The sequence below is a fragment of the Mustelus asterias genome, chromosome 26, assembly GCF_964213995.1.
Source record: "Mustelus asterias chromosome 26, sMusAst1.hap1.1, whole genome shotgun sequence".
NCBI classification, from domain to species: Eukaryota; Metazoa; Chordata; class Chondrichthyes; order Carcharhiniformes; family Triakidae; genus Mustelus; species Mustelus asterias.
In genome coordinates this window covers 22,904,302-22,913,688 of record NC_135826.1, presented here as the reverse complement: position 1 = coordinate 22,913,688, position 9,387 = coordinate 22,904,302, and the positions used below count along the sequence as shown (strand labels likewise).

The 9,387-nt window shown below is 42.2% G+C and overlaps 1 protein-coding gene across 1 annotated transcript in view; it reads left to right on the top strand.

Moving 5' to 3' along the window:
- Positions 1-643: 643 nt before the first annotated feature.
- Positions 644-9,387, top strand: part of polrmt (polymerase (RNA) mitochondrial (DNA directed)) — a 102,331-nt gene continuing 93,587 nt past the window's right edge. The window contains exons 1-4 of the mRNA XM_078198260.1: positions 644-803; positions 3,627-3,725; positions 4,718-5,508; positions 7,054-7,187. Coding sequence (XP_078054386.1) covers positions 680-803; positions 3,627-3,725; positions 4,718-5,508; positions 7,054-7,187 — 1,148 coding nt within the window. The 5' untranslated portion in view covers positions 644-679. The remainder of the gene's footprint in view (positions 804-3,626; positions 3,726-4,717; positions 5,509-7,053; positions 7,188-9,387) is intronic.

Here is a 9,387-nt window from a genome sequence, read left to right as displayed (position 1 = left end):
TCAGATTTCCAGCATCTGCAATGTTTTGCTTTCATTTTACCATTACAATTCTGGTGGCATAGTGGTTAGCACTGCTGCCTCACAGTGCCAGAGACCCGGGTTCGATTCCCAAATGAGGTCACTGTCTGTATGGAGTTTGCACGTTCTCCCCATGCTTGCGTGGGTTTCCTCCGGGTGCTCTGGTTTCCTCCCACAGTCCGAAAGGCATACTGGTTAGGGTGCATTGGCCACGCTAAATTCTCCCTCAGTGTACCCGAACAGGCGCTGGAGTGTGGTGACCAGTGGATTTTCACAGTAACTTCATTGCAGTGTTAATGTAAGCCTACTTGTGTCCCTAATAAATAAATACCTAAACATAGATTTCATTATTCAATAATTCATCTGTCTCTGACATAAACGCACAAAATAAACCCCCATTCATTGTATTTCAGTGGATTTGGGATCTTGAATCACACCCTGCACTCTGTCCCAGTGCTACTGGTGGGTCAGAACACATGTGCTGGATGTCACGTGCTCCACTGTGCGTAAGGCCTGCTGGGAGTTGTAGTTCCCTCTGCGCGGACTGGCCTCGATTCCCATCGTGCAACGCGGGAAGAGCGCGCATGCGCGCTGGCTCCGGCGGCTGGCTGGCCTCCCTAACAACCAAGATGGCGGCCTAGAGCAGGAGGCAGAGGGTGAGATGTCGCTGCTGAGGCTCTGCTCTTCCCGGAGCTCCGGTTCGGCCACCCTGAGGGAACTGCTTGTCCTCCCTTTGGGCTGCCATCGTTGCCTGCAGCTGAGGAGACACCCTGCTTGGAGCCCAGGTAAAAAGCGAGTTGTCACTGAGGTTTAACCCAGCCTTTCCTGGGAGAGGGGGTCAGGGCGCTCCATGTGCAGCCGGCTCGATATGATCCACTAAACCCTCCCATTACCAACCACTGATCCACAATGGCCTGGCAAACCCATTTTCTGAGGGAAACATGCCCCCTTTTAAAAAAAATCCTCAGCTGCCAACAGCATGGGACTGTCAGAGGTGAAGCTTGATGGCCCCTTGGATGTAAACATTTGTAAACTGTCCAGCCACCTGGGTACTGGATGAACAGAAATTTCCGCCAACTAAATATTGGAAAGACGTCTTCAGTCCCCATCAGCTCTGTTCCTTCATTACTCAGCCATGGTAAATGTGTGGGTTCCAGGGATCGAGGGAATTGGGTAAGATGTTTTTTTGGAGAGCCGGTGCAGACTCAATTAGCTGAATGGCCACCTTCTGCACTCGGGATTCAATGCTCATCGCTCTCCCTGGCAACTGTCGGAGGCTGAATCAGACAATGTTTGCAGTACTGCTGTCACATTAGACCCCAAGATGAGTATCTGATCACATGGTTGCAATATTGCTAAAACAGCCTCTTTCATATAATCGAATTCCTACAGTGCAGAAGGAGGCCATTCAGCCCATCAAGCCTGCATCAACAACAATCCCACCCAGGCCCTATACCCGTGAACCCATGTGTTTACTCTGCTAATTCCCCTGACACTAAGGGCAATTTATCATGGCCAATCACCTTTGGAGTGTGGGAGGAAACCGGAGCACCTGGAGGAAACCCACGCAGACACGGGGAAAACCTGCAAACTCCACATTGACAGTGACCTGAGGCCAGAATTGAATCTGGGTCTCTGGCGCTGTGCGGCAGTAGTGTTAACCAATGTGCCACCATGCCATCCATGGTATAAACCTGCTCCATTGTATAAACCTGTTGTCAACAATGCACTGGCTATTTTAGAAAAATGTTTGATTTTCTTGTTGCTTTCTGGAAGCGATCAAAATTTCCCTTGTTCCTTGACTACTCTGATCTCTACTACACTAGTTTATGTTCTATCTGATCCAATGGCATAAAAGTGCGGTATAGCCTTGGCCTAATCTGAACTATACAAAATTTGAACTTTTTGTAGCAACTGTATAATAGTGTATTTATTTACAATTTCTTTAAAATACTTAGATTTCCTCTTTTATCTCAGTCTCCATTTGTAAAAAAAATCACGATCCATTAGCATTTTTTACTTTGAGAAAAGTAATATGTTTAAAGTGAATTGTTCTCTGTGCAGCGGTTTGTGCCTATGAATGGAACTTCGATAACTGCGTAGTGGTGCAGTTATTCATCATAACTAGTGAGATGACATCACAAGTCAACAGTTTCTGCTCATGCGTTAAGTAAATGGTGCTGTTGAGGTACCCAGTAGGGCCAAAATAGACATAGGTTTGCTTATTTGTTACGCACAACCCCTATCAACCTTTCTGCCAAACTGCTTGGGTGTGTGGTAGTGCAGCAGTCTGGAAGATGCTGTCCGTGCCTTGTTCTATGCTAAATAATGGATGTGCAAAGCATAAATAAATTGACTGCACGGTGACATAACTGATTATGCACAACTGAATTTTGAAGGGAATTTTGGTCACTGTTATGTGTAAAAATATCTTGCTAGCTGTTTTGGGGATGATTTATGTGAACAAAATTATGATTGTGTTTTATTAGTAAAATTGACATTGCAATGCCAAATTGATACTCCACTGTGTGCATTGCTTTTAACCAATTGAAATAGTGGCATTCAGGAATTATTTTTACAAGTGCTTATATGTGTGCCAATTATGTATTTAATTTTTAAATGAGTCTCATCAATATAGCTGCCTCCTACCATCTTGCAGCCAGGCTGACAGATATGAACAAATGGATTAGGAGCAGGAGTAAAGCAGTCGGTCCCTCAAGCCTGCTCCGCCGTTCAGTAAGATCATGCTGATCTCATTGTGGCAATTGTGCACTACTTGGCTAAGTTGGCTTTTTAGACAAACATCACTGCAAAGAGTTAAATGTACATCCTGTATTTTTTTTTAAATCAGAAGTTGTTTGAAAAGCCATATTTGTGTGTATGACCAATCCACTTTCAGCCATCAGCTGTGCACAGTTGGTAGAACATTTGCCTCCCAGTCAGAAGATTGTGGGTTCAAATGCCATTCTAAAGACGAGCACAAATATCTGAGGTTCACAGCCTAGTGAAGTACTGAAAGATTGCTGCACTGTTCAGCTGCAACATTTTGGATAAAATGTAAAACTGAGGCCTTGACCGCTCTCCAAAGTAGATTCAAAATATCCCATGGCACTATTTTGAAGAAGAAGAGTTATCCCTGGTATCTTTGGCCAATATTTATCCTAGTCATTATCACATTGCTGTTTGTGGGCATTTGTTGTGCATAAATTGATTGCCACATTTACTTTATAAAAGCAAATAGACTTCAAAAGTACTTCAGTTGCTGTGTACTGCTTTAGAGTGTCCTGGGGTCATGAAAGGCACTATATTAATGCAGACACTTTTGCAAACGTAGAGATGTTCATTTATTTATCGAAGGAACACAGACGAAAATGACTTGTATTAAATCAGTAGCTAATTCAGTTTGAGAGTACTCCGGCACCTTCCAGCACAGAGGCATCATTAATTACACACACAAGAAAACTGAACTACTGTCACACATGAGGGCTTTGCGTTAGTAATGTATACATTTTGTGGTTCTGAACAACAGAAAAATATGATAACTATTGATAAATATTCTTGGTTTGTGTGGACAGCATAACTAACAATGCTTGCAATTGTTCTTTCAGAGTGGTCCTGGGATTTCTTCAGAAGAAATTACTCTTCTATTATCCCTAAGAAGGATGATGGAAAGAATGAAATCTGGGAGAGGGCACGTTTGTTACAAGGTAAATGTGAATAGAAAAAATTGAAAGGTGGAGGCAATCGATGTGTTTAAGGAGTAAGTTTGCTTTATCAATCACTCGTAACTATCCTTCATGTGACTCTTTCTGCATCTATGCCAAGGTCAAAATCTTGCTTCCAAAATTCTCTAAATGATTGAAATTATATTAAGGCAATGGCTAGATCTATTTTATTTAAAATATGTTGTCAGCTGGAATTTTTTAAAAACTCCTTACACGTGGAGTTAATGATCTGAATCGCAAACTGCAATCATTCAACTTTTGAAATGTTTTGTTGTAACTAAACTTGTTATTGCAAACAGAATAAAAATTTGAAAGTTTGCAGGTTTTTCTGCTTCTGTCTGCAAAATAAACAGAAATACTTTGTTATGTTTTTTAAAAACAGGCAAAAACTTTCTGCATATAGTTGTGTTTAAGATTATAAGTTTGAGGAGTCGCACTTTGTGTAGGAGAGTCTTGTCGGTGCATAATTGTGATGTGTTGAACTGTAGCACACTCTGGAAGAACACTCATCTCCTTCGCCAGGCTTGCTTACCTATCTCTTTGGGGCTCTCCTGCATCACTTGATTCTATGACTACCAATCTCTTGCACCTGGTCTGTGCTTTCTCCAGCTCTCGTCTCGGGAACCCAGGTCTCCTGTTCTCTTCTCTTAGGCTTCATTCTCACGTCCACCTTCGTTCATGTTTCTTGTTCTTTGTACATAGCAGTGACAGTGCTAGAAGTAGTTTGCTTTAAAATTACATTTCCCCCTCTTGCGACCCATGCTATTAATGCAGCACCATACATGTGGTCAAAGCATTTTTGGTTGGCAATTGCAGTTGTCACCCATTAACTGTGCTTCTATAGTATGTATTCTCTTGAATCATACCAAATATTTTATTGGTCTGCTTTATCTTTATGTATGTATTTCTACGTTATCTGGTGAAGGTCTTTTAGTAATATGTTTAAATTTCCTTCTTTCTATTTCAAATGGCAGTTCTCAAAGCTCGAATGCAGCAACTTCGGGCAGATAACGTGACTGAAGTGAAATGTACAGAGGTGCAGTTTGTGAACCGAATAAATGTCATTCATCTAGAAAGTCACACCGAGACAAAGAATCTTACTTTTCTACCAGATAGCGAATTAACAAAATCTTTTAACACGAACACTGTACCTCTTGTAAAAGAAAAGACTACCAAAGAACAGATGAGTGAAAAATGTCACGTAGGAACAATAGTTCCAAAATCTACCTCAACTCCAAGCAAATGGATAGAAAAATTAGACAAAGAAAAACGCAACAAAACCAGGAGACAACTTAATATTATGAAAAAAGTGAAAGAATCTCTGCCATCGTCCAGCACTCAAAACGTTACTACTGCTAAGTCCACTGGAACTGGCAGGAAAAGGACATCAAAAGACAATGCCGCGAAGACTCCAGTGACGCACACAGCCAGTTCTTCAGTAAAGAATAAGCCACATGCAGTTCATCCAGATACCAAGTCCAGTGCATTACATGATTTTTCATTGGAAGCTGTTCTTGCTGAAGTAGAAAACCTCGACCAACAGCTTAACAAATGGGAGCCTTCTGCCAAACTGCTGGAAGATGAAGAAGGCAACAAATACGGTGATGCCCAGCGAAATATTTTATCCTATGTTGAGGCTTGTGCATTCATCAATGATCTGGACAGAGCTCATCAATGTGTCATGTTCCATCACCGGATTCTTACTCGTCGGAAGCAGTTGAATATTAAGATCTACAGTGCTTTAATGCATCTATGGGCTAAAAAGGTTAGTAGGTAATAAATTTAAGCCATATACAACACTTTAAAGCACAATTTTTGGGTTCCTCTGTCTATTTGTATTAGCTTCAAATTTATTGATATCACTGCCGCTTATACAAAAACACTAGCTTCATAACTGTTTTTCAGATGGCTGCTTTTTTCTATATGCAATTAAATTTGTTAAGCACAATCTAGATCTTAGTGGTCAAGAATCCACAAAGTGCCTGTAGTTCATCGTTAATTGGCTGATTTGGAAAACAGAACCTCCCTTATTGGTGCAACAAGTTGTGTTCTTCTAAGGAGTGATGTTGAGATATCTTGTTGAGACCGTGTAAAGGGCGGTTCATTCGATATCTAATCTTGCTATACTTGACCTTGGGTTCATGGTTGCATGATGGCACAGTGGTCAACACTGCTGCCTCACAGTGCCAGAGACCAGGCTTGATTCCTGGCTTGGGTCACTGTCTGTGTGGAGTCTGCATGTTCACCCTGTGTCTGCATGGGTTTCCTGCAAGTGCACCTGCAAGTGCAAGGGCGGCACGGTAGCACAGTGGTTAGCACTGCTGCTTCACAGCTCCAGGGACCTGGGTTCGAGTCCCGGCTTGGGTCACTGTCTGTGTGGAGTTTGCACATTCTCCTCGTGTCTGCGTGTGTTTCCTCCGGGTGCTCCGGTTTCCTCCCACAGTCCAAAGATGTGCGGGTTAGGTTGATTGGCCATGCTAAAAAATTGCCCTTAGTGTCCTGGGATGCGTAGAGGGATTAGTGGGTAAATATGTAGGGATATGGGGGTAGGGCCTGGGTGGGATCGTGGTCGGTGCAGACTCGATGGGCCGAATGGCCTCTTTCTGTGCTGTAGGGATTCTAAGATCCGGTTTGCTCACACAGTCCGAAAAACTGGTTAGATGCATTGGCCATGGTCAATTCTCCCTAAGTGTACCCAAACAGGAGCCGGAGCGTGGCAACTAGGGGATGTTCACAGTAACTTCATTGCAGTGTTAATGTAAGCCTACTTGTGACAATACTAAAAAATAAATAAACATTGTGCTGACGCTGGATATTGCAAATGGAAAGAGTGCAATATTTGAGCACTAACATTCCTTGGCTTGATGAACAGAGTATTTCAGGAAAAGAAGAGGGGGAGGGTAACCACATAACTGTTGTCAGGGTTATCAAGCATTTGGCAGAAGTGATGCAAAAGATATGGGACTGTTTTAGACACAAACGGGAGAGCTCCAGCTTCACTGAGGGAAAAGTTCTAATTCTGTTCCATTGAGTAGCTCAGCAACCCACAATCTCAGAATTGATATTCAGTTCTGTCAATTTGAGAGAAACCACTTTTAAAAAAAAAAATCTCAGTTGCAAATTTTTTTCTCATCCATTTTCTCTGTTAGATCTCATTAATATTTTCTGTTCCATTTCTATCCTTTGGCATTTCGCTCCTGTTCTGGGCAGCTGTCTTTTTCCAACTGTTTCATTTATTTTGCCAATGTTCCCCTCCTTTTCGTCTGACTGAAAAATAGGTCGGGGAAGTAACCTCATGGTTTGCTTGCAGGGCTCATTAAACCAGATTGGCAAGCTTTTCAGCCTGGTGGAGGAAGCAGAACTGAAGCCCAATTTGGACTGCTACATGGCAGCATTGGAGTGTATGGGACGCATGGAGAACTGCTCACCCCGTGTGATTGAGAGGTAAGCAGTGATAGTAAAAATCAGGAAAAACATGTCATAAGGACAGTAATGCTGTAAATTGTTCTCTTTCTTGCATCTTCTCATTGGCGAGCAATAGGAGTAAGTAGCCCAGTGAAAAATGCCCATTGACTGCAGCAGAAGGGTTCACCTGTCGCCCAAATTGGGGAAAACACTTGATTGAGACCAACAATAACCTAGAAATTTATCTCACAGGAATTGAACGTAGTAAAACAAGATTTCCTCAATTTATGGTTAGATCTACAAACTTATTTGAATATGCTTTTGGTACCTTTTCCACTATTGACAAAATAATCTTTCACACCTGTTGGAGAGTGGAATGCATAGATAGACAACCTTCTTCCGGAAATTAAGTATGTTTGAAACAGTGTGGCTTGTGTTCAAGGAATTCAACTGGAATGAAACTTGAACATAACTACAGTTAATTTGATGTTTATCACATCCCAGGCTAAAATCTTTTTTGGCTTGGAAATGGACTATATTGATTATCACACATCTTGAGTACGATACAAATACTTAATGTTATCGTATCAAATTATTTGCTTGCTCAGCAAGAGAATTTAGCTGCTGCTTAAAATAGGAAATTTGAAAAAATAAAATAAGCACATTCAGCATTGTGTGATAAAATAGGAGTAACTTTTAGCCTCATTGCATATCAGTCTCGAGAGAACATTGAAAGTCGAGGCAGTCAGTTTATGTCGAAGTCTGGGTGTGATAACCTGAGACAAGCCTTGAAATCTGCTCCATGTATTTTCTTTAACACGTATCACTGAATACTGGTAGGAACATTTTATGCATTTTCTGTGGCAATTTATTTCTCCTGTTTTTCCTTGTATTGACTCGCCAGAATTTTCTAAACAGGTGATGCATTTTCACTGTTCTCTCTCTGTTCATAGCCACTTCTAGTGCACTCAAGAACTCTACAATTGGACCCCTCACATGCATCACACACATTGGCAACATCACATGAAAACATAGGATCACTTCCGCTATCTTATTAATTTGTGGAAAGTGGATGTCATTGGCAAGACCAGGATTTGTTGCCATCCCTAATTGCCCTTGAGATGATGAGCAGCCCTCTTGAATCATTAAAGGTTGTTCAGGTTCATCCCGCCAGGAATGTCATTCCAGTTTTTTCACCCAGCAACAGTGAATGAATGACAATATAGTTCCAAGTCAGGACATGTAGTTTGGAGAAAACCTTGGAAGCGATGGTGTTCCCATGTGGCAGTAGCCCTGGTTCTTAGTGGTAGAGGTTGTGGGTTTCGAAAATGCTGCCAGAGGAGTCTTGATGATTTGTTGCAAAGTGTCTTGTAAATGGTGTATGCCGTTACCACTGTACACCAGTAGTGGAGAGAGTGAATGTTTAAGGTGATGGGTGGGGTGCGATTAAGGCCAGCTTCTTTTTTTCTGGATGCTGTTGAGCTTCTTAGGTGTTGTTGGAGCGGCATTTATTTGGGTTAGTGGAGAATATTCCTTCACATTCCTGATAACTGCAGCAACATCACCAGCCTTCTGCTGCATCCCTTTTCTGCTTGTTACCTCTTTCTCTGCTCCTATTTCTTCTTAGCTGGAACATTTCCCTGTCTGGGACTTCCTTTGAGAATTCTCCCTGTCCCCAGGCTGTTAGTTCTTTGTTCACATACTTATCTCTCTGTTGAGACTGTTCTTGATTATGACACTTCCCTCCTGATCACATGATCCTGGTTTTCACACTGTTTCCTTTCCAACGGTCCAAGTGCACCGTTGTCAGGGTGGCCAAGTCCATAACAGCAGATTGTATATGTGCTGCCCACTGCTGGCTCACTCATGTGCAAAACCCCTGATGCCTGTCAGGACTTGACATTCCTGGCCCTCACTCTAGGAGATGGCAAGTTGGATCTCATCGCAAGATGGTTAAGTTCTTATTGGAGATTGTCATTGACTGACATTTGTATGGCATGAATGTTAGTAGCCATTTGATCAACCCAAGCATGAATGTTGTCCAGGCTTTTCTGCATAGGGCCACGAGAGTTGCAGATTGTAATAAACATTGTGCAGTCATGCTAATGGCTTCAGAAACATCTTGACTTTCGCAACCTCCCCAACTGCGACCTCGAATAATCCGAAGGTGATGGAGTTTCATGGTTCTCCTTGCATCCTGAGATGAAGTCCTTCCCTTTTGCATCTGCTGCATCATCAA